Here is a 26,878-nt window from a genome sequence, read left to right as displayed (position 1 = left end):
CTAATGTAGTATCATCCTATTGCCCAAGCACTGCTAAAACATTTATTTTGTGTATTTCTTTTATTCATTTAAAACCAGTATGAAGATTAAGGCAAATATTATATTTTTTTTTATGGCTCCCACTTGAATTGGTATAGCATGGCGGGTTGGTTCCGGTGTTAAACTGTAAAATATTGTTTCCATTCTCTGTGGAAATATATGCTATGCTTAGAAAAGATCCCTTGTAATCAATGATTATGATATGTCGAGTAGGCTAGTAAAGTAGGCCGAGTGATAAAGCACAATACTGAAAAACTACAGTAAACTAAGATAATTTAAGTTAAAATTATTAAGAATCCAGCCCACCGGAGAACGGAAAATCTGGATCTGGCCTTATAGCCAAAGTGAGTTTGACATCCCTGTTTCATATAGTTTATCTTGCTGTGAGTAAATAGCTGCCGTGTTGTGTTTGTCACTTTGTAAGGTTTATTATCGCTTAATAAGGAGAATTGCAATTGGCTGAATTTGACAGGTGTAGATCCATGACAAATATGTTTTTAAAACGTAGAACAATTGTCCAGATATTATTTACTGTATAGATGTACTGTATGTAGTTGAGAAGACTACAATTTAAAAGCTGGCTGCAACATACAAGCGAAACATAAAGCGGAGAGTCTTTCGCTTTCAGGCATGACATTTTTTTAATGCACGATAATCTATTTCAAGACCACAGACGCTCATATGAACAACTAATATGGACAATGTAAGAAATATTATCGTGACCACGTTGTTTGTCCTACAACAGAATGGCTCCCACCTGTACACCAAGCACTTGATCACGGGCCACTTCCTTTTCAACTTCTCTTATGGAAGAGACAGCTTGCTGTCAACGGTTACGGCTCGTGATGCTCACGGACTGCAAGTGAAGCGGGACGCTCATGGCGTTCCACTCTGGCTCGCAATACCTGCTGGACAAGTGTACCGTTTGTCTCTTAGCAACAGCGGAACACTGAGGAAGGTTTCTGCACAAGGTCACGATGTGGCCCACATCATTTACCACGGCAACACTGGTCTCCTAGCAACCAAGAGTGATGAGAACAGTTGGACCACCGTGTATGAGTAAGTCCAGCACTCACTGGGCGTCGAATGGATGATTCCTTATTATGTTTGTGCTTGGATTTGTCTGTTTTTAGTCAGCTCCAAGTTTTTTTGTTACTCTATCTGTCTATGTACTTTATCTGTCTTTTAATAATCCCCCATTATATACATATATAAACGTATAAATATATACTAATATATGTACGGTATATATACACGGTTGATATATATATATATATATATATATATATATGTATATATATATATATATATATATATATATATATATATATATATATATATATATATATATATATATATATATATATATATATATATATATATATATATATATATATATATATATATATATATATATATATATATGTGTGTGTATGTATATATAGATAGATAGATGGATAGATAGATAGATAGATAGATAGATAGATAGATAGATAGATAGATAGATAGATAGATAGATAGATAGATAGATAGATAGATAGATAGATAGATAGATAGATAGATAGATAGATAGATAGATAGATAGATAGATAGATAGATAGATAGATAGATAGATAGATAGATAGATGAATATAAACACAGACATATGTATATTGAAACCTGTTCTAAAGGCCCCTTCCTGAGCCCTTATCTTTTATTAATTATCTTAGGTTACAAAAGCAGATCCGCTCTAAAGGGTCAAAGAATAAAAAAATAGCAACATGATTGTCTAATAGTGACAAAGATGTAAAGAGTTCATAATACTAAATAATAAACAACAAAAGCATTGCATAATATTTCATTATAACGAACTAGCATTCTATGCAATATCCTTCCCAGTTGTCCAATATTTTATGTATATATACATACAGGGAGAGAGAGAAAGCTATAACTATGCCATAATAAAGCCATACATTTTGCACTTTTCATTTTGTTTTAGTCAAAAGCTGTAGTACTTCAAGGACCATAAGAAGAGGCAACATCGTAATACACTGGATGAAGTTGCAAGCTGTTCTACTTGTATTAATACTCTCTATGAAATGACTACAGAACGGAGACAACATTGACATCAAACTATATTAAGATGAAGACTGAGTTGCGAAGCCAGTTTAATCACCCCCTGACTGCTGCGCCTGATTTTTATAATCAACTGTAGACCAACCACTGTGCATGGCCTCACAGAGACTCCACTAAAAATTGACCTTATTGAGTCATGCAAGAAGGTGCTGTGAATTGGCAGTTACACCTTTTTAGTTGCAATGTTTACCAGGGGAAAATATCGGCGCTAGCAGATGTTTTTTCAACGTTTATTTACAAACTCACCTATACTTCTGTGAGGCTTCAAACATTTTAAGACATTAAAAGCAAAGTCTTTGTAGTTTTGTTTATTAATTGGACCAGCTTTATTGGAAAGAACAATGGCAGAGCACACTGGAAAAACAACACAATTTTTTATGTAAATTTGGGACAAAAAAGAAGTATGTGTTTCTATAAATGAAGCAGCCGTCATGTTGCGAGTGGCCAACAAGTAACTTGCAATTGTGACTTCTAAATTTAGTGGTGTGCTTGATATTTCTTAAATGATACTCTCAGTATGTACATCTTGTTTGAAGTAACTATGGATGTAGAAGAACCAATACCGAGTATCATTATCAGTCCTGATAGCAGCCCTTATCAAGTTATCGGTACTTGTAACGGTGGAATTTTCCAGTATTGGCTGTTACAAATCAGGAACAAGAAATTTGAGGAATAATGAATTCAATTCAATAAAATATAGTTCAATTTTAAAGAAAAGATGTTGGAATTTGAAAGTAATAACAGTCTTTTTCTTGCAGAGAGATTGTAGTTTTAAATATATATCAATAACAATATTCATAGTTTCTATTTTTATTACCATGCAATAGTTGAGTATTGTTATCGGATATAAAATGCGTTACGAGACATCCGAGATAAAAAGAAAAGAATAATAATAATCACAGTAATCCCTTGCTATAACGAGGTTTACTTTACATAGTTTCATTATTTCATTTTTTTGCATTGTGCATTGTGTTATTTCTTCTGATTGGCTAAACAGTTTTTTCGATTGTTATTTGAAAGTACAGTAGTTATTTGTAAAATAAAACCCATATGTTTTTAGCTTTTAATGTTTATACAGTACTTTTATTTTGTAAAGAAATGCTTGAGCCTGTCAAAAGTGTTGTGTTTTTTTTGTTTTAGTGTAAAATAGAGTATTTAGTTTTATGATAATTGTAAAAAAAAGGTTTCTACAATAAATTCCGACTATTACAGTTATTTTTGGGTTACAACCCCCACAATAAACTGTATTGGTTGATTACAAATCAAGAACTACAAATTAGAGAAATAAAAAATTGCATTCAATAAAATTTCAATTTAATTTTATGGAGAATATTATGTTGGGACTGGAAGGTAATATTAGCCAATTATTTTGCAGAAAGATGAGATTTCTAAATCTATAATGGTGTCAGTACATAGTGTATACTTGATTACGCAATTGTTGACTTCTGACCAAAATTGAATTTCTTATTGGACGTCCCAAATGAAAGTGACAAAATGGAAATTAAATGCCCGAAAATTGTACACGGTTCAGTTTTATCAGCACATTGTTACATTCCAAGCCGTGCAGCTATTTGCCTGGAAAATTTATCTTTTCGTGGCTTTGATTGTCCAAATGGTCAATTTAAAGATAAAGTGTGCAAACACATCAGTTTGAATTATTTACCTTCTCACGGCTTGACAATGGCCTGCATAAATCAAAGCTGATACTGGCGCATGTGTGTAAGTGTGGTGTCATAGCGTGTCCAAGCATGTTTCATGTTTCAATCGCCTGTTTGGCAACATAGTATTTGTTCACTTCTCCATCATGGCCTCTGTGTTTACTTTTGCAGGTACAACAACGAAGGGCGCGTGACCAACATCACTCTACCGACGGGTGATGTGCGTGGTTTCCAGGGCAACCTGGAGCGCTGGTCCAGGGTGGAAGTCGAAGGGTCCAACCGGGAGAACTTTATCACCAGCACCAACATGTCAGCCAGTGACACTATCTACACATTCAAACGAGGTACCACGTCAAATCAAATCAAAATTGATTTGTAAAGCACTTTTCAGACATTGAATTGCAACTTAAAGTGCTGTATAACTTACAATTCATGGAAAGGTAATAAAAATATTGAAACACTCAATAAATCAAAGTAACAAGACCGGAAAGAAAGAAGATGTAAGATATGTTGGGACACAAACTAAATCTAACTGAACAAAACATAAACGGAAACAAGGGTTGTGTCTTAATACCAACTAGTTTTAACTGAACAAAACATGAAAGTAGAGGGCAGAGGGCATATATTACCAATAATAACCAAGTACAAAATTAATTACTATATATTTTTTTAATCTACAGTATTATAATACCCTTTATTGTTTTTACTCTACAGCAGAAAAGTCTTTGCTTTATGTGCTCTTGGGTGCGTAAGGGGGGTGTTCCTCAAAAATTGCCGAAATGTAAAATTAAAAAGAAAAAGAAAAAAGAAAGTACCTGAGATGAAACCAATTACCTATAAGACGCACCTAAAAAAGCAAATTGATAAAAGAATTTAACTTGTGCCCTAAATAAACCGGTGTGCCTTATATATGGATAAAATTGAAAATCATACTGGTAAATTACCATATATGTGCAAGTATTGATAAGTCGAAAAATATCTCTGACAATGATTGCATTACAATGATGTCAACAGGGATCGAACCTGGATATTGACAGGGAGAGTGATGAGCCCTCACTGTGACAGGCTACTAGGGACATATATGGCATATGAAAAGACATTTGATCTTCTTTAAGTAATAGTAAAGTAGCCTAGTTGATAGAAGATTGAATTTGGCTGCTTGGATGGGCAGTGGTCAGGAGCTGCAGTACATAATTTGGCTAAAAAAGCAGACCACACGAAAGCAGATGTTTATTGATTTGTTGGGTAACACAAAACTAACTAAAGACACTCACAGAGTCCTAAAGTACAACTGTTTAAATGTTTATGAAAATCGGTTCGGCCGTTTCTGAGCCTATAAATTACATTCAAACACCCACACACAAACCAGGATTAAAAAAAGTAGTTTAGATCACATTTTTTTAGTCTCTGTACCAAATATGAATGATAGAGAATTGGGAAAACAGAAAGTAACTAAAAATCATTAAAACACTTTTTTCAGCGCAAATTAAGTACCGTATGTGACAAACGTTGTTGAATGCTTCTATGATTAATATATTTTATTGACAAGGTAAACTATGAAGACAATACCAACATAAAATGTACAATATATTTATTAAATTACATCCATAATCTGATTCATCTTCAGATATACAAATGAGTTCCCTCTTGGACTTTTTTTTGCATGTATTCATACTTTCACGCTGGCTGTTTTCTCCATTAGCTAACAGGGTAGACAAAAAATAGTGTAATGATGAGCTAAAACTTAATCCTGTTTTACATGTTGTCAGTATTCCTAGTAGTCTAGTGGATAGGATAAGGTACTCTCCCCGCCATGATCTGCATTTGAATCCCGTTGCATTCAATGTTTAGCGACTGTGATCAGTGATATATTTCAACTTGATCAATCAATGCAAAAATACTGTATTTTTTGTGCAAACCTAGCCCTTACTTTAGTTTAAATTTCATATGCCTTATAGTCCAGTGCCCGGTATTTATATATGGCCCAGTATATATTAAAAAAATATTACAAAAGAAGTTTTTTGGGGGGACGCACCTTATATTCCAGGGGGCCTTATATTGTAGAAAATACGGTAATGTTCCGATTCATTTAACTGTATATGGCTGACATATGAGAGATCGTAAACCTCACCCTGATGCATCTTCCCCTATCTGTATCTTCCCCCAATATGCTGCAAAAGCGTTTACGAGTCACCAGGGCTCCACCGAACTTTCAGCGGCGTGTAAGAAAGAGAGCCTGGGAAGTTATAAATGATGTTAAAACATTTATGACTGGCAAATGGCAAGAAAGCGGCTTGATTTTTTCCCCCCTCAGGTTTCGATGATATGACCTTTCTGCTCACTTTTAAGGCTTGCTGTGTTGGCTGCCGCAGTATTCAACGAGGATTTATTCCTCTCTAGAAATATATATATTTGATCTGAGTTATTTTACGCTCAACTTGTGTTTGGATCCAATTTGACCCGTTTTGATAGTTAATAGCATGTTCAAAATCCTTTCGTGAAGACATTTCGCTCTCTTAACCTTTAAAAATTTTATTATTTTTATACATGTTAGAATTAGAATTGTATTTATTGTCATTTATAACAACGTAGTGAACATTGTTTACAATGAGATTAGAATTGGCACTCAATTCTCACGTTATAGAGACTTGGAATAGAAAAATAAGATAAAACAATGTTGAGATAAATAAGCACAAAAAAATTTACGAAGTACTTTATTGGTTACAACGGCATTCTAACCCAGACCATGGCAGTGAAATTGTTGCACTTTTCACCAGTTACATAGAGATAACTGTTATTTTTGTTCTGCATTTCACATTTTACAGTGACAATGTACATGCCATAGATCTTAGAAAGGAATAGAATGGAATAGATTACAATTTAGGTCATTGTAACATGTGGCTAGAGAGATAAAATATACTGCGTTTTCATCAGTCTGTATACCACTGGTGGTCTAGTGGTTGCTGCGGTTTGGCAGTCCAGCAATGTCTTCCAGCCTGGGCAGAGAGCAGTATATAATGTTCTGTCCTTGGTTGATGCCTCTTTGTGTGTTTATTCTATGCTCTAAGCATACCAAACTGTGACCAGTACGTGACACTTGTATACCAGAATGCTCTTTACTGGTGTTTTGTAGAAGGAAACCAGTAGCTTGTGTTCCACATGTGCCACAAAGTTTGTGCACACAATCCGATGACTGGTTAGCCCATAAATCCTGAGAAGTGTATTTTTTTCTATCTTTTAACTGTGTTTGTCTTTAGGGCACTACTTCCTGTGGTGTGTCTCGGGTAGACCTAAGATTTATGGCCCGAGCCCGAACCCGAACCCGAACCCGAGGCAATTTCGGGCCGGGTCGGGCCTGAAATGTCAGTCATACGGTCGGGCCGGGTCGGGTTCGGTCCTGCTTTTTTTTTTTTTTTTTTTTTTTTTTTTTAATTAATTAATAATTATAAATATATGTTCATTAAAAATATATACTTAAACTATGTATGGATACTAGACCAAGGAATACTTGTTATAAAATAAATAATTTGGATAAAACGGAGAAGGAGCTGTAATTGCTTTTAACGGAGCCAGAGCATGCTCTGTGCACGTGACGTGACGTGAATGCTGTCCTCTTAATAATCTTCCCCTCCGCAAATTCGCGTGATTTTGGCCTGGTATCCCCGATATGGAGTCGGACCAACAAGAAGTTAAGGATAAACTCAAGAGAGGAGAACTGACGAGGAAAACGCACTCTGGTAAGAGTTAAAAAACGCAATTTGCAGAATAAAATCACGCTTTATTGTTTAAATAAACGCGTTATATAGACTAGGATCTCCCAATTATTATAATTAGCTCGCTTTATTGTTTTAATAAGCGTTTTATATAGAATACGATCAGGGGGGGGGAATTTGCATAGGAGTCGGAAAAGGGCACAACACGTCAACACCCCCTCAATGAAAGTGCTGCGCTAAAATCTTAAGGACGTACTACTACTGCTGCTGTGGATTATGGCCCAATGATCAAGTCGTCAAAATGACGGACGCCCTTAAATGTTTTCGCTACCTCAAAAAAAAAAACCGTCAATGACAGATTGTCGCTTAATGTAACATCTGCAGTGCAGACACAGAAATATAAAAGATGTAAATGTTTATACAGTTTTATTTAACTTGGGCCTAGATGTTGTAACAAAAGGCAGAGTTTAATTTGTTATCATAAATCACCCCTCCTTATAAATAAAATATGTAATTTCGGGCCCCTTTCGGGCCGGGCCAGCAAATCCAGTTAATTAGTCGGGCTCGGTCCGGGTCGGGTTTAATACCCCTCGGGCCTGCGTCGGGCTCGGGTGCTTTTTTTTGGCCCGATCTTACCTCTAGTCTCGGGTACACCCTGGTAACACCCACCCTTCTCCAAGCATGTTTTTGGGTTGAAGTCCTCCTCATCATGGAAAAGATAGTACTGGTTTTCATGGTTACCAGTAGCAAGTCTCCTGATCCGATTCAGATATAGCACCTGGTATTCCCAGGTAGCCTTTCATTCAAATATTAACCTGGCCCGACCCTCTAGCTAATAAGATTTTATTCTCACTTTAAAATGTCCAACAGACTTTCCCTTGTTTGACTTTGAAGAGCTATGAGATAAGCTCTAAAGAGTAGAACAGCATGACAACAAGCATCCAAACTAAACAGAAGGAAGCGAAGTCAAAGAAAGGTCAGTGAGTCCCTTGACAAAGAAGTCGAGATCTGCACCTGCTTAAACCAGTTCTCCACCTACAATTTGGCATTTTAAATGTATTTGTCTCTTCTTAAAGAGATTGCTTGAGGAATCTTCACTTTTAAATTTTGAAAGGATAGAAGCGATTTTTGTTACTTGTCAATTGTTGTCAATGTTTACCTTGAAAACAATAAAATAAAATAGTAGTTCTTGTTTTAATTAAAATATTTATTTAAAAAACATTTTGAAAAATAAAATACCTATAAAAATACACGAGAAATATGTACATAAGACTTTCTTATTTTGTAATGTATGTTCATACATATTTTAAATGAAGTGAAATAATATGTTTACTCTATTCTTCTGCTAATTTTGAATGAATGGATGAATAAATGGAGTGCATTAGGATAGTATAAAAAATATACATGACAAAAAATTGAATCAACCAATTACCGGTACATTACGGTTTTAGTATTCAAAATTAAAAAGAGAAAACTTTTTGTTATTTAATTAAAGTATATCTTTAAGTAATTTGTTAAAAGGAACATTTTGTTTTATTTAGCACCTCCAACTGGTTAATATTTTTTTTATTAATTACGTGTAATTGTATTAATAAGCAAAAATATATCGACTATCATATACTATACATGTGCATTTATTTTTAAATACTGGTAGGTGAAGACATTTTTATCAGTTTCACATGAGGAGGTTCACTTAGAGCAGTGATTCTCATTTATTTTCTGCCACGCCCCCCTTGGAAAATGAAATCCTCTCGTGCACACCCCAAACCCTTCCCCCAACTTTTTTATTTATTTGATCACAACAAAACACCAATTGTTTGATATTGGTGGTGACACGTCACCTCGGATCACTCCAAATCTACACCTTTAGGCACATTTTCACTAATATAAAACTCAAGCACTTTATCAACTAATGTCATGATTACTGATGCGGGGCACCTGAGTCTGCTCCGTTGGCGCCATCAACCGCGGACGCTGATTGGCTGTTGACCTCTTTTTAACCCCCCACCTTCCTGTCATCATTTGTCTGATCGTCTGCAAACCTACCCTCTGGACCTGTTTATGTTTTTGCTCCTCCGTCAACCTGTTTTTTCTCTCTCTCGACACTTTATTTGGCTTTTTGCTGTCCGCTGCAAACATTTTTTACATAGCAAGCACATCGGTCTTTGCTAGTCTCTCTCCATTCACTTTGTTAAACTTCCTCGCCTTAACTTTCAGGATGAGAATTTGTTTGACTCTAGAACCCGTCTACCTTCGCCTGTCTCCTCATTCAGGTTAAATATTTTTAATGGAGTTACTTGAGGGTCTGCTACACTTAGTGTCTACACTTCATACGCATTTCTTATACTCCGTTTTTAAAGCACTACATGGAGGCTAAATATGAGCTAAACACTCTGCCAATGAGAAGACCTTTGTGCCCTAGTGTAGCGTATGCGCAATTGCACTTTATTCTGTTAAAGTTAAAAATGAGAGTTCCCCAAATTCAAATAGGCCCAGCCACTCAACGCCGATGGCTTGTAAGTTGTGTCGCTGGCCAGCGGGATGGAGCATTACCTGAGCACGAGCCTTTACTCTCTGGAGGACTCGGGAGAGGAGTGAATCCTACTATTTAAGAACCATTGACTTAAAGGTGACATGTCCGCCATATTGATGCTACGGGTAGCAAAATGGTAATGGTATTGTTTGGTCACTTTAAGTTTCTGTAGTTTTTATTCCTATGAATTATATCACTCATTTTTGGTTAAACTACACAACGCAGAGACATCTAGTAGTCAAATATTACACAATGTATCTTAAAGATACTTATTTTGGGAATAAACATTCATCCATCCATCCATTATCTGCACCGCTTATCCTTAGTAGGGTCGCTGGGGTGCTGGAGCCCATCCCTGCTATCTTCAGGCAATGGCCAGGGGGACACCCTGAACTGGTTGGCAGCCAGTTGCATAGCAGGAAAAAAAAACATAAAATGAAAAAATACATTGTAAAATTAACAAAAAATTCTGACAGTGGAACAAGGATATTTTATTTTGAAAAATTCCAATTTTATTTTACAAAAATATGGTACTTTAAACCCTCCTCTGCATAATTATGTGACCATTGTGTCGAATGATTTACAATATGAATATGAATTAATGTCTAATTCATGTATATTAAAAATAAACATAGGTCTTGAAATATGAGTTACTATTGGATTTAATTTTATGTCCACACAAAAAAAAATAGTGTAGACTTCAAAGTAGGAGAAAATGAAAGTGGGAGAATATTAAAGCACTTTCTTCTAATGTCAACCCTTTAATTGCTTTTTAGTACTTATCATGGCAGAAATGGCATCCCGGTTCTATTCTTATACATACTTGAAGGCAGCTGCATACTAAGAGGTCGAGTTCACCATCTCAGCGTTGGCATATGAGCAACGATCTCGATTGTCTCTTAAGGACCAACACATTAAAAACAGTTTGATTGTAGAGGAGGGGATCGAAATTACGATCCAGTTTACTTGCCCCAGTACAGGTTTATTATTATATCATTTTTCGGATCGTTGTGTTTTGATAATGGCACAAACGTGTCAGCTTGCAGGATTGGTTTGACACATCAATGCACACGGATTAATTGTTTTGTGTGAAACTGCAAATGTGTTAAAGCTATTTATTACCAGTGTTTGGCACATAACTGAAAAGAGTAATTAGTTACAATTACTAAATACTTCATTTAGATAGTAAATTTGTCCCCACATCCCCATTTATTGACAACCGAAAGTACCATATTAGTGTGAAGAAAACTAGTAACAAATTACCATAAATATTCACCCTGAAGCCAGCCAACTAAACCTGCTTAAAACTAGCCACATAACAGAGGAACGATAATAAAACATGTACACCAACCCGTGGACGTGTGAAACCTTCATATTTCTTGGCTTCTGCAATCTAGAGAGCTTGCAAATTAATGCAGCCGGGACAATTCATATCCATTTTGTCTTGTGTTTTTAAGATTATCTCTCCATTTCTGGGCAATGTCCAACATATTTTCGTTTTTTTCCAGACATGGTGTATTGCTCACATCTCTCCTGTCCTTAAATTCCTTCATTGGCTCCTCATCCATTTTAGAATTCATTTTAAAACAACACTCCTGGTAGAGTTCTGACGTCCAAAGACGTTGTGCCGAAAGTGCCCAGGTCAAAATATAAAACCCTGGAGTGACCGAGCCTTTTCTGTTGCTGCCCCCAGGCTCTGGAATCAGCTCTCAGTCAAGTTGTGTCTTGTTTCTGGCCTAAGCCTCTTTAAATCCAGGCTAAAAACTCACTTCGTTAGGATGACTTTTAATACTAGAGTGACAACACTTATATTTAATTGTATCTTATTTGATACTGTTGTATTTTATTTTGTATATGGTCATTTATTGTTTTTATTTTCTGTTAGTTTTTTTACTTATAGCTAACATGTTTTTTTACTGTATTGCAATTTGGTACACCGTAAATAAAGTACATTTTTTACCCTTGCATTTATTGCTAAACTATTTTCCGAAATAAAAAGACCAAAATTCAGCACTAATTAACAGAAAGTCTGTGTCTCGTTTTGTTTTTCCTGTCCAAGCCACGCCTCTACCGCACTATCTACATACCATTGACACAGCCAAATATGCGCATACAAACTGACGCCCTGATATCAGTATTTTGTTTTGGGGTTGTAACTATGGCTTAAATTTGAGTATATACGATAGGGAGAATATCAGTTGGGAGAAACTATGCAACCTCTTAATATGGGCTTGAGACGATGCCACTGTAACTGTATTCAGTTGTAATTTTTAGGTACATTTAAACATGACCACCTTGGTTTCGGTTGTTATTTGAGCAATGTATTGCCAGCGGGTCAAAGGAGGGAACGACACAGAACAGAAGGCGTTGTAAAACGACGTCTGCTTTACAAAACGTAGCGGACTAAAGCACCATATTGTAACGGTGGTTGAGTTAGACAATGTTATTAATAACATATTACAGTACAGTACTCGTTACCAAGAAAGGTAAAAGTGGTGTAGGAATGTGTTCTTCTTTAAAGCCTTTACTCCTAACACAGTTTATTACTCATTGAACCTACTCTGTGGTTTTCTCAACCGTTTTCATCTTTTGCTCTCTGGTCCTGCATAATTGTCAATATTAGTTTTTCTTACTTTGGCTTTAACACTTACTTTGCAAATGAAGATTTTCTATTGGAAATTGTGAACTCATGTTTTTTCTCACTTGTTACTGAACATTTTCATTGCGTGCATGTGTGGTTTGGGGGTCTGTGTGTTACCTCCTGTGTGTGTGTGTGTGTGTGTGTGTGTGTGTGTGTGTGTGTGTGTGTGTGTGTGTGTGTGTGTGTGTGTGTGTGCGTGTTTGCTTCACGTTCATACTTCAACACTGCAGACCACGCACAGAGTTCTTACAAAGTCAACGCCGACGGCTCGTTCTTTGTGTCGCTGGCCAGCGGGATGGAGCTTTCCCTCAGCACAGAGCCCTTCCTCCCTGGTGGACTCGGGGGAGGAGTGAGCCCAACCGCCAGCCGCTGTAACATAAGCCTACCTGGTGACCATGCACCCAGCCTGATTGAATGGAGGCAGCGGAAGGAGCAAAGCAAAACTAACTATACAACTTACGAACGCAGATTGAGGGTAACATTTCATGCTAAACTAACTATACAACTTACGAACGCAGATTGAGGGTAACATTTCATAGATACCTTTATAATGTACAAAAGATTTATATTACAGTGGTACATCTTCATATCAGCTACATTTATTCCGGGGTTGTTCTTGTATCTGGAATTGTGTAAAGAATACATTTTTCCGAATTGAAATTATTAAATACTAACTGGCCGTTCTAGACCTCCCAAAAGCATCTAAGTCAATAATAGCAATTATACCCAAAGATACAGTAATAAGTAAAATAATAGATATGAATAAAGTAAAATGTGAGTTTATTATAAGCACACCGGTTGCTAACGTAACGGAAGTGCAAAGGAGGCGGTGAGGTGATGCGCTAAGAGTGACGTAGCACAAAAGACTGTTCATAATACGTGAGCACTGTGCACTTAAAAGTAAAGTTAAGACTTTGTAACCTGCACTCACTGCTTCTTCATGCCATACCACAATACAGGGCGAGTCCTCTTCCTGAATTTCTCAAACCAGCCATGGCGGGCTTTGAAATAAATTATTGTTATTCCCGACACTGCCTCAAGCTTTAGGTCCTGGTAGATATACAGCAACTTCTGCGCTTGGTGTCACTATCTCTAGCTCCTTGTCACATAAGTCACAAATCCCTCAATCTCGTCCTGAAAAGTGGTTCGCAATTTTATAAAAACAGTTAAGCCCCTGGTCGGTTTCACAGCATTGATGACATATTTCTGTTTCAAAAGCATTCAACTGATGTTGAGCGATCGTACTCTTTAGCTAGGTCACTCACAGCAACACCATAATTGTCTGTTATTTACTGCTTCTCCTTTTTTTTTCTCGGAAATCAACTTACCATTTCCCTTAACAGAACCCATTAACAGGATCACAAAAGGCCACAAAAAGAAAATGCAATACTTTATAAACAAACTTGCAGTGTTATATAACCAACTGGCACGGGATCAGGCGTCAGATTGCGTGCTCCAACTTGGACGAGCTAACGCTGGTGGTGAATGGTCTCGCACGTTCTTCAGTGGAAGTCTCTAGGATTTGCATTATATAAATATATATATATATATATATATATATATATATATATATATATATATATATATATATATATATATATATATATATATATATATATATATATATATATATATATATATATCATTAGCTGCACCGCTTATCCTCAGTAGGGTCACGGGGGTGCTGGAGCCCATCCCAGCAATCATCGGGCAGTGGGCAGGGGACACCCTGAATTGGTTGCCAGCCAATCGCAGGGCATATATGTATATATTTGTATGGAGTTTGTATGTTCTCCCCGTGCTTGCGTGGGTTTCCTCCGGGCACTCTTGTTTCCTCCCACATTCCAAAGTCATGCATTTCAGGTGGATTGGCCGGTCCAAATTGTCCCTAGGTGTGAATGGGCGAGCGAGTTGTCTGTCCCTGCGTGCCCTGTGATTGGCTGGCAACCAGTTCAGGGTGTCCCCTGCCCACTGCCCGATGATTGCTGGGATGGGCTCCAGCACCCCCGTGACCCTACTGAGGATAAGCGGTGCAGCTAATGATACATACATAGATAGATAGATAGATAGATATAGATATATAGATAGGTGAAATTAGAAACAGTGGTATTTGAAATTGTAACGGCTTCGCTCGAAGCAAAATGATTGGTTGCCTATATGCCAAATTTGAAATTGATAAAATCACCAAGAAGTAAAACTCAGTGATTCTGCCATTAACTAGACCAGGGGTGTCAAACATACGGTCTAAAGGCCAGATCAGGCCCACCAATCAATTTAATCTGGTCCGAAAGAGAATGCTGAGAGAAGCACCGGAGAAAAATGAGCCGCAGCTCAGCATACAATGGCCTGCAGTATTAAATATGTCCAATGGATGTCACCAAAGCCAGGTGTCACTCGCAGAGCAAACTACATTTTAGAAACCAAAAAACATTTAATGACACACCATCCCAATGTTATTTTACTTATCAATAGAAGTTACAGAGGTGCTGTTTAAGGCAATACAATTGCACTCACATGTAGTGCGTGGATGTCTCTCTTACCCATGCAAAACTAAACTTTTTATCCCAAGTGAGTCAAAGTAATTGGTTTGCACCAGTATTAAAAATTTAAAAATATCATGCTAGGTGCTAGTGTTTTGTCATGGATAGCTTCACTCATATTCTACAAACACAAAAAAAAAAGTACTAGACCATACAACATAATATTGTTAGTAGTTCGCTTGGGTTGACTGACATTGACTTTATCATGATCGTTGTGACATCTATACACAAAATGTCCAACCAATCAATAATTACATGACATTATATGATATTCCCTAACTGGAATTAGCCTGTTTTAAGTTGAAGCTCTCATCTCATTCAATGAGCCACTGCTCGTCTCATCTGGACTAATGTCAGTAGTTACTATAGCAATGAGGGATGTAGGTACGGGGTTGGTTTTTCGTTGAGACCTGAATCTTAAATAGCTTGTGTGAACTCATGGGGGCATGCATGTTAGTGCTAAAACGGCATCATTTTTTCACTCTTGGAGTCAATCAAACAGGAATTAGACATCACTTAGTGTGCAGTTCTAATAATGTGGCACCTTCCAAAGACACAACTGCAGAAGCAGATATACAAATATTGACAAACTGAATGAAACAAATGTGTTGAGCAGAGGATCGTTTCTTGAATATGCTAATTGCCCATGCTTGTAACGAACACGTCAGCAGATAAGTCATGAAGTGTGACAAAAAGTCCTGTTTACGCATCCCAAACCACAACCCCAGTTCTTCAGTTTAACTGTTATCCCACATACTTACCAACACTACCACTTTTCATGTTAGACTATACATCCATCCATTTTCTGCTCCTCTTGTCCTTACTAGGGTCGCGGAGGTGCTGGAGCTTGATTTTCAATCAAACACTAAAATAATTTCCCTTTAGTTGGCCGATTCAGTTTTTCTTTTTTTTAATATTCTGGGTACGGATTGTGTTTCACACGTAAAATAGAGTGTGGAATAACATATTTTTAAAACTGGGGTGTGTTGTTCTAAGTGTCCTTAAAAAGTTGAGTGTTAAATATTTTCTCTATTCAGTATGTGTTAACTGAGTACAAAAAGCCCATATGTTTTATTTTCCACTGCGCCTATCTGTTTTATCATATTATTTTTAGTAGTGTAACATTAAAATGATTCAAGTAGGAAAAGGCCTGCCTATAGTATAGTCCAAAGAGCAATCAAACCCCCAAGAAAGATGAATAAGAAATTGTTCGTTTGAGTGTATCTAAGAAACGAACGCACTTGCACGTTCATCATGAATTATCTGGAAACATGACACAAGCCAGGATATGGTGGCAGAGAGTAACAATGTTTCAAATTCCATATAGCTCCTTTAATGTTGGCATGTGTGATCCCATGACAAAAATAGAAGTGTCTAAAGAAACGTCAGGCGCAAAACAGATTATGACCATTGATTTTCATGCGGTTTACTGTAAATGTCATTTTACTGATTAATGTAGAGTCCTGAAAATTATATTACAGATTTTTATATCCCACTGACTCGTGACCTTTTGTTTTTTGATGAGGAAGCAATAAAGTTGGATTACTTTTTTATTTGATTCTTTTTTTTTTGTACAGTATGCATGCTTATCTTCAATTTGTGATTTCTTTCCTCAGGCACATAACCGGAACTTGCTGTCCATAGATTTTGATCAAAGCACCAGAGTGGGAAAGATCTACGACGACCACAGAAAGTTCACCCTCCACATCCAGTACGATGCTCTGGGGCGGCCGGTGGTCTGGTCCCCAAGTAGCAAATACACAGAAGTTAATGTCAGCTACTCTGGAAGCGGACTTCTGACAGCCATACATCGCGGTGATTGGTTTGAGCGTCTCCAGTACGAAAATGACAAGGTGGTGTCTAGAGCTTGGGTCAACGGGAAGATTTGGAGCTACACGTACATAGACAGAGTAAGATTTAAATGCATTATTCCAAAATTAAATAACTCTTTTTTTGAGTTGTAACTTTATCAGACGTATTAGAATGTTAACTGAGTTAACGGTTAATAAGCATGGCAATGTGTGTGGTATAATACTAATTTGCTGCGAGACCTCTGTGAATACTGACACGTCCCTTTACAAGTGGGAAAAATTAAGGCTTTAATATCCGTCCCTAAAATCAATTTTAATGAAAGAGCATTCATCCTGAAAAATAATCAGTGCCAGGTTTTGGCTTTAAAATTAGATTCAAATTAATGGAAGGTCCGGAACCTTTTGATATGCCTATGCCATTATTTTAATAGAGATTTTTTTAAATACGAAATTACAATAGATTAGAATAAAATAGAATTGTGTTTATTGGCATTGATAACATAGTAGTAAACGGTGTTTGCAACAATATTAGACATGGCACTCCAGGATAATCATTTAATAATACAAATGAAAATAGAATGTTATATAATAAATAATATATTTTTTTTAAATTAAGAAGGTACAAATAAAAATACCAAAATAAATATTCCAATGTTTTTCGTCTTTTTTGATGTGATTTACTGTATGATTAAAACATTTATCTTCATTTAATTTGCACTATTTTTTCATAATCAACAATGTAATTGTAAGTTGCTGATTAAAAATATGCCGTAATTATTTCCCTTCTTCTTTGAGATTGATATGTTCATGTTTGTTGCATTTGAAACATGCTTTTTTAATTATTTTTTTTTTAGATATTTTCACCTTTCAGTCTTTTGCGTTGTTCTTAAAATGTTTCTGCATCACTATATTTTATTTGTTGAGTGTCTGTAATAAATTCAAACACTTTGGCAGCATTGGACTAGCCTACAGAAAATAATGTTGTCCCTGTAGTCTTTAAAGCCCCAGTGTGTAGTATTTGACCGCTAGATGGCACTGTGTTGTCTGGTGCGAGAGAGGGCCAGTGCCGCAGAGCACAGCGTGACCGAAAAGGGGATTCCACTGTGAAAAGAAATACAAATTGCTCGACCTATGATTTTTTTTTTAATATATATTTTTGCCTTGTATTCAAATCGATGTCTTTTTTTTCACTGAATGGAAATGTTTTGTACCACTAGGAGGCACTACATATTAGACCCTTAATGCTTTTGATAGCACATAAATAAACTGGTGCTATTAAAGACCCACTCGCTTGACCTAAAAGTGATGTGGCAACAGCAATGTGCATGTTTGGCTACTTGTCACTTGTGCAAAAAATATTAAGGCTAATTTCCAGTTTTGTGTCAGATGTTTTCAAACATTTCCAAAATTTCAAATTAGGCTTATGCATACAAATGTCCTCAAGTAGGAATACAGATTTCACATTTCAAAATGATTATTTCCAGTAAGTCTGAGTGGCATCTGGACTTTCTCTTTAGTGTGGCGTACTGTAACTTGCCAAGAAACGCTTTGAGATTGGGCAATAGAAGTTTTGTCTTTTCTTCTGGTGTACCTGTGCTTTGAACCAAACAAGCATGCCACTCAAAGCTGTTTCAGTGTGAAATGTTTTGGAGGGGAAATAACACAGAAAAAGCAGCAACAACAGGAAATGACGAAAAATTCTAGAAAATAATTACCGTAACTAATCTGGGATCTAGGACTTCAACATTACACAACTAGTGTTTGGATAGACACAGCCGTTTGGGGGGAGAAGTGAGATTTCTATGTAATGATTTTAAAACAATTGTATGAGAGCAGTTAGGTGGTTGCGTGGGTGTGCAGAACTTATTACATGATCAGTCTTCAAAATAATAAATATTTTTAAATGGGTCATGCTGGAATTAAGCCTTTGAATGGTAATCAAACTAGACCTCAAGGTATTCCATGATCCCAAGACCAATTACTGTGAATTAGAAAAAATAAACATGTACCGTCACCGATGTCCACCACGAGATACCTTTGACATCTGGTGTCAGAAAAAAAGCTCTTCACACTATGATTCCAGTCATGACAATTGACTTCACTGGTCCATCTTTTAACTTTTAATATTCTTAATGATTAATTTCTCATCTTGGTGAAGGACTTAGCTCCTTCTGTTAATCCTTATCAAGTGATAGAACAAGCTGAAGTTAACTCAAAAGACTCAATGTGCTGCACTTTTGCCTTCTTGTGTTCTTGCAGTCAGTCATGCTACTGCTGCACAGTCAACGGAGATACGTCTTTGAATACGACCAGACTGACCGACTGATAGCTGTCACCATGCCCAGCATGGCCAAACACAACTTGCAGTCACTGCTGTCTATCGGGTACTACCGAAATATGTATACTCCTCCGGACAGTCTGGCTTCCTTCCTGCAGGACTACACCTTGGATGGGAGGCTGATCAGGACTCAGTACTTGGGAACGGGGCGCGGCGTTATCTACAGGTACTTATATCTAAGATTACGAGACATTGCTGTCAAGGGTTTTGGGTAGGTGTCTTTTCCTATTTTCTAAGTCGATCAGGGAGCATTGATGTGGTGGAGGTTTGGTACACAAATCAGTTGAAAGGCTCTCACATCATTTAAAAATTGCATCAACATCTAAATCAGATGTCCTTGCAAATTATAGTGATTGGACTGATAGGGAGAGTGATTAAAGGGCCGCTTTATCATCATCGTCACCATCATCATCATCGCCATCAGCAGCAGCAGGCACCACTGATCTAAATTTAATGATAACTGGAGGACTGATTGTAGTAGTGTTCTGACATTTCAGTTTTTTTCCTAATATCCATTTGCCTGATGGGGAATATGTAATAACATGGTCTCATTTTCAGTCTTTGAAATGCCATAACTTCCATAGCCTGGATTTGCACTCATTTTGAGAATAATAACACAAATAAATAAACTTGTCTTTAGTCAGGCAAAATTTTAAGACCAAGTCCTTATGTTGTGTTAGGGTCTCCAATTACTTGTTTCAGGGTTATAAAATTGAATGACTGATGTGTCTCAGGTGCCATGAAATCAAATTACAATGGATATGGATGAATATAATGTTTAATGGTGATATCGAATAATGGAACTTTGGGGTGAAAAACATTTGGATATGACATGAAACATGTAACAGAAATGTTTGCATTTATATTAGGATGTGCTGAAAACAAATACAATTAATAGTATTTTCTAATTTCCCATTTTCTCAAGGTACACACCAGCAGCACGTCTTTCTGAGGTGACATATGACTCCACTCTGGTGACCTTCACTTACGATGAGGCTTCGGGCAGCGTCAAGACCATCCATCTCACCAACAACGGTTTCATAAGCTCCATACGATACCGGCAGACAGGTACAGTGCTGTCCAAGAAACACGCTTTGAATTATTTTTGAATGAACAGTCATCTTTGGAATGAGACTTAACCCATACATCTGCAATATTCCGTGACTATGGGTATTTGTGAGAGGGGAAAACAAGAATCACAAACATGTGAATACCTCAGACCAAGCATGGGTACAAACGTGGTCAATCAAATGTTCAACAGATGGCCACGTATGTTCATTAAACGTCAAAAACTGGGTGCAGAGGTATGTGATGTTGATTTTTTGTGAATTCTGCTGAGTTTAAAGTACTTGATTCAATATATTAAAAAAAAAACGAAAGAAAGAAAGAAAGAAAGAAAGAAAGAAAGAAAGAAAGAAAGAAAGAAAGAAAGAAAGAAAGAAAGAAAAAAAGAAAAAAAGAAAAAAAGAAAAAAAGAAAGAAAGAAAGAAATAATGTTAATGATTAACAAACATCAGAGAGTGACTAAGTAAATTGGATGTCACCAACTTTTTTGTTCGTGTGATTTATCACATCACCTTCAAGGTGAGAAGACTTTCACCTTCTTTTTACTGATCTAATTGGCAAAAGAGGCAGAAAGCGATAATTGTGGACCTAGGACAATGTGGCAAAGAGTTGAGACTGAAAAAGGGGAATGTATAGAAAATGAGCCAAAAAGAGTGGAAATAGAAGTTTTATAATCAAGAGGAGCATGGATAATAAGTTTATTCTGTTTTCAATATTGGGCACCAGCAAAGGAGATTGCATCGAATTTCAGTTCGTTATTTTGACTATTATTGTGCACTGTTGTTTTGTTTTTTTGACTAATATGAACTGTTAACACCTTTGTCATTATCGGCCAATCTTGTTGCTGTTCTTAGATATTCCACATCCTTTAGGGCAGACCTGATTTTGTAACCTAGAAGATTTAATGAAAAGAAAGGGCTCAGGATAGATCCTTTAGAACAGGTTAGAATTTCGTATCTGAGGTCTAGTCTCTCTCTCTCTCTCTCACCTGCTTTCTCTCCTAGTTCAAAATCCAATGATGTCTTCCCTCCTTATTTTGAGTGTCTACTAAACTTTAAACTCAGCATTTCCCATTTATTGTGGTCTATTCATTTGCTGCAAATATGCCATTTCCCCATTTGTGGAGTTGCAGATATAACAATCAACAGAAAATAAAACTAGAGGATATAATAATGACCCTACTCTGTGTAAAGACAGGGGCTTTGTCATCCTAAGTGCGACCAGAATTTCCTCAAATGGCGTTATAATGCCGTTTCATTAACAGCTTCCTCCTGCCCCCGCCCTGATGCAGGACAAGCGGTAGTCACTTGCTAGAGACAGGCGAACAATGTTGAAGTTGATGTTCTGACATTAAGGACCACATGGGCCCATCACGGCTATTGTCTTTAGACTTCATTATCTGTCCGTATTAAAGGTCAGCCCTGCAAATGCCAGATAGGTGTGTGGGTAGTTACAATTGAATGGATGGCGCTGAGCGGGTCGCCATATACGATGTTGAGCTCTCTCTCTCTCAATTTGATTGATTGGGTGGGACTCAGTTGGCAAAGCAATGCTTAAAATGGGCGCCTGTGTGCAGCGTTCGGCATGTGACTGAAAACTACCTATTAGTTACAGTTACGTTACTTCATATAAAACGTCTTTCAGTCACCCCCCCAGATTACTGACACCAAGCTGTAGCACGTTACTCAGAAAGTAACTATCTCGTTGCAAATTACTGTATTTACTTGCATTAAAGCTGACCTCCCAAAACTGCTTTAAAATTACCACATGATAAAATAAATAGACAAAAAAGTGTACACCAACATTTGGATGCAGTGAAGCCTTCTTAAGAGCTTGCAAAATGAACAATTAACAGAGACGCTACATATCAATTTATTCTCTGGGCTTTACACTGAAGCATCTATTTCTCAATTTTCTCCTTGAGTGGCCTATTACAAAAGTAATTTCACAAATAATAAGACCAAAATTCAGCACACATTTACCATTAATTATCTGTTCCTGTATAAGCCACGCCCCCTTCCACACACGCTGGCTACCATTCGCTACCGTTGGCACACAATCAAATATGCGCATATAAGCTGACCCCCTGATTTCAGTATTTTAATTTATAGTTGTTAACTTGGCTTGAATGCGATGGCGGGAGAATATCTCCATGAGGAGAAATTCAGTGCTCTCGTACTGTGCTTTTGACGGCACTGCCGTAACTGTATTTAGTTTTACTTTGGAGGTGAATGGCGGATCCAGGGTTGTAAGTGATTAAGTAAAGTAAATAATGCAAAAGAAGTCAGCAATCAGAGGATATCAGAAATCATGCTTTGCAATTAGTAAAGGAATAACGCAGCAACACATCATATGATGATAACAGTGGAGCTACAAAACGTTATTAATAATGTGTCACAGGACTATCTACCGGGAAAAGTAATTACTTTCCAGGAAAGTGTTCCTTTGTAACGCATTAGTATCAACACTGTTTGTGTGTGACTGTTTTGTGCTTAGGCCCGCTGACCAGCCGGCAGATCTTCCGCTTCAGCGAAGAGGGTTTAGTCAACGCTAGGTTTGACTACAGTTATAACAACTTCAGAGTGACCAGCATGCAGGCTGTCATCAACGAAACTCCCCTGCCCATCGACCTGTACCGCTATGTGGACGTATCAGGGCGAGTGGAACAGTTTGGCAAGTTCAGCGTCATCTTCTATGACCTTAACCAGGTATATTACAGCCTCAATGTGTATATATATATATATATATATATATATATATATATATATATATATATATATATATATATATATATATATATATATATATATATATATATATGCAAAGCTTTCTAAAATGTCAAATGCTTGGTACTTTAAAGAAAGATTATGTTTTACTTTAATTACTTTGTTTTCATATTCTGCATTTTCCTTTACCTTAAGTAAAATAAGAAGAAGGTTCCTCATATTACTATCTACTGTGGCAGAGACTTTTACTCAAATGATAAAGAAAAATATGAATAAATGAAAAGTTGTCTGAAATGTAAAATGGGAGGTAGTTACAAAATACATTGTTTTTTATTTAGTGCCTCCTTCCCCCAGAAATCAAAAACCTTGTGAAAGGCTGGGCAAAAAAATGAGAAAAATTATGTAGTGTGGTCATGTTGACTCTCTGTAGTTTCATTTGAGAAATAAGTTAAAAATATTCCTCGTATAAGCTCAAATGATCTGAAAGCACTGCCAACAAAGTACAACATATTTCAGCTACAAAAGAAAAAATGCTTAGTTCATTTTAAGTATTATTGTAGGTATTGTATCTTGTTTTTCAAACAAAATAAGAAAATGTATGTTGGAAAGATTGTTTTGTTTTGTTGATGGTATGTTTTACCTTATTTTAAGATTTCATTTCAATCTAGGTAAACAAATATTGTATAATGTTCTTATAATCTATGGAAATGTCCACCAGTCGTGATTACTCCTTTGTCAGCAACTTTTGTAATGATGTTTTTATTTTAGCCTTAAATCACTTCACAATTTTCCTTGTATAGATAAATGTTATTCACAGGTTGTCCGGTAATTCATCATGCGATCCGCTGTTTCCCAGGTGATCACGACACATCTGATGAAACACACCAAGGTGTTCAACTCTTACGGTCAAGTGGTGGAAGTCCAATACGAGATCCTGAAATCGATCGCCTACTGGATGACAATCCAGTACGACTCTGCAGGACGTACGACAACTTGTGACATTAGAGTTGGCGTGGACAGCAACGTGACGCGATACACGTTTGAGTACGATGCCGACAGCCAACTGCAAAGTGCTGCAGTTAATGAACGGCCTCAGTGGCGCTACAGTTATGACCTCAACGGGAATATCAACTTACTTAGCCATGGCACTAGCGCAAGGTAAGGCTGCATTGATGGTAAGAACGATACTTATACCAGAGATACCATATACTAGGAATGTGCCACCTTGGCTACCACGGCTGTGATCAGTTCCTCTAATGTATCAATGACCAGTGTTGGGCGTGTTACTGAAAAACAGTAGTTTGTTACACTTACTAGCTACCATATTTTCCGCACTATAAGGCGGCACTAGATTATAAGGCCCACGTTTGATGATAATACGCAACAATGGCCCTCTGTAGTGGATCCAACCGTCTCAAATATGTAGGTACTTCAAAACCACGCAATAATGCCAACAGATAAAAATAAAAATCCGCTGAAAAGCATTTCTGCATCGATGGACGTCGCTTGTTGCTAGCTGTCTGTTTAGCTCCATAATTCTCGTTTACAAATGCACATGTAAGCCAACCACTTAAAAATGCTTAGAAATTGTGTCATCATCAAAGAAATAAAAGAAAACGTGTACACCAACCAAAGGAAGTAGTGCACCCTCCATATTTCTTGGCTTGTGCAATTTTCTGAGTTTGCATACGAACACTAGCCGATACATTTCATATCAAACTTGTCTCTGGGCTTCAAACTACTCGAAGATCTTCCCTCTTTCAGGGTAACCACTGTCCAAGATATACAGGACTGTCTCAGAAAATTAGAATATTGTGATAAAGTTATTTATTTTCTGTAATGCAATAAAAAAAAAAATGTCATACATTCTGGATTCATTACACATCAACTGAACTATTTCAAGCCTTTTATTATTTTGATATTGCTGAATTTGGCTTACAGCTTAAGAAAACTCAATAGTGCAATAGTGATATTAAAACCACTTACCATATGTCCTTCTTATGTCCAATGTAAAAAGGTCCTGGCATGATATTCAGCATTAGTTCACTCCTGTCATCCCTACTTTTCATACGACCTTATCCAGACATCATATTATATTTGGACTTATCCCACAAAATAAGAGTAATGACAAGTAAATACTACTAATTTTATTTTTGCCCAAAAAATTATCCACAAAATAAAAAAATCATACATGCAACGCCTATTTTTAAAATGCCATCAACAAATTTGTGTTTTTCCTCAATTTTTTAAATGTGATAAACAATCCAAATGTAAAGTGTAATGCACTTAAGGATCTCACTCTTGTATTAAGATCCTGTGTCCAATATTAACAAAAAAAAAAATCCTAGGGATTTAAGATTTAATATCAGTATTGCCACACACATACCCGTCAATTCCAAGATCCGGTTCATCTCTGAAGAGCTGGATGGCACTTTGAACCGAATAACAACAGCAACCAGATGATGAAGGTGCTGCACCTGCCTCTGGTAGCCATGGAAAGCAATATAGTCTCATGTGGGAGAGAAAACCCCTACCTAAAAATGGCCTAGGTATGGGGCCTCCAGGCTGTAATTGCAAAAGACACACCAAAGGGAGTGGTGCCCCTACAGCACAGGTGATTAAGGTATCTGTGAACCGTGAATTATTCATATATATATATATACATATATATATATATATATATATATATATATATATATATATATATATATATATATATATATATATATATATATATATATATATATATATATATATATATATATATATATACTGGACTGTCTCAGAAAATTAGAATATTGTGATAAAGTTCTTTATTTTCTGTAATGCAATTAAAAAAACAAAAATATCATACATTCTGGATTCATTACACATCAACTGAACTATTTCAAGCCTTTTATTATTTGAATATTGCTGAATTTGGCTTACAGCTTAAGAAAACTCAAAAATCCTATCTCAAAATATTAGAATATCATGAAAAAGTATACAAGTAGGCTATTCAACTAATCACCTGAATCATCTAATTAACTCGAAACACCTTGCGAGGGTTTCCTGAGCCTTAAAAACACTCAGCTTGGTTCAGTAAACTAAATCACAAGTATGGGGAAGACTGCTGTCCATAGGACCATCATTGATACCCTCCATCAGGAGGGTAAGACACAAAAGGAAAATTCTCAAAGAGCAGGCTGTTCACAGAGTGCAGTTTCAAAGCATATCCACAAAAAGTCTGTTGGAAGGGAAAAATGTGGCCGGAAACGCTGCACAACCAAGAGAGATGACCGCAGCCTTAACAAAATTGTGACGAAGAGCCGCTTCCAGAATTTGGGGGAGCTTCAAAGACAGTGGGCTGAAGCTGGAGTCCAGGTATCAAAAGCCACAGTTCACAGACGTGTCCGGGAAATGGGCTACAATAGCCGTATTCCCATGGTCAAGCCACTTCTGAACTCAAGACAACGGAAGAAGCGTCTGACTTGGGCTATGGAGAAGAAAAGGCTGGACAGTTGCAGAGTGGTCCAAAGTCCTCTTTTCAGACGAAAGCAAGTTTTGAATTTCATTTGGGAGTCAAGGCGCCAGAGTCTGGAGAAAGGCTGGAGAGGAGCAAAATCCAAGTTGCTTGAAATCCAGTGTGAAGTTCCCACAGTCAGCAATGGTTTGGGGAGAGCCATGTCAGCTGCTGGTGTTGGTCCACTGTGTTTCATC

At 36.9% G+C, this 26,878-nt stretch overlaps 1 protein-coding gene across 1 annotated transcript in view; it reads left to right on the top strand.

Annotated features, from left to right (window-relative positions):
- Nucleotides 1–26,878, top strand: part of tenm1 (teneurin transmembrane protein 1) — a 381,706-nt gene that overhangs the window by 341,072 nt on the left and 13,756 nt on the right. Inside the window, exons 28-35 of the mRNA XM_088344425.1 lie at nt 785–1,098; nt 3,984–4,156; nt 12,930–13,174; nt 16,856–17,149; nt 19,310–19,554; nt 20,314–20,456; nt 22,950–23,161; nt 24,036–24,337. Of these exons, the coding sequence (XP_088200551.1) occupies nt 785–1,098; nt 3,984–4,156; nt 12,930–13,174; nt 16,856–17,149; nt 19,310–19,554; nt 20,314–20,456; nt 22,950–23,161; nt 24,036–24,337 (1,928 nt within the window). The remainder of the gene's footprint in view (nt 1–784; nt 1,099–3,983; nt 4,157–12,929; nt 13,175–16,855; nt 17,150–19,309; nt 19,555–20,313; nt 20,457–22,949; nt 23,162–24,035; nt 24,338–26,878) is intronic.

Source organism: Urocampus carinirostris, chromosome 9 (genome assembly GCF_059441175.1).
Source record: "Urocampus carinirostris isolate Australia breed hairy pipefish chromosome 9, RoL_Ucar_1.0, whole genome shotgun sequence".
Taxonomy (NCBI): domain Eukaryota; kingdom Metazoa; phylum Chordata; class Actinopteri; order Syngnathiformes; family Syngnathidae; genus Urocampus; species Urocampus carinirostris.
The sequence above is the reverse complement of the archived record's forward strand: the minus strand, read 5'-3'. Positions and strand labels throughout refer to the sequence as shown.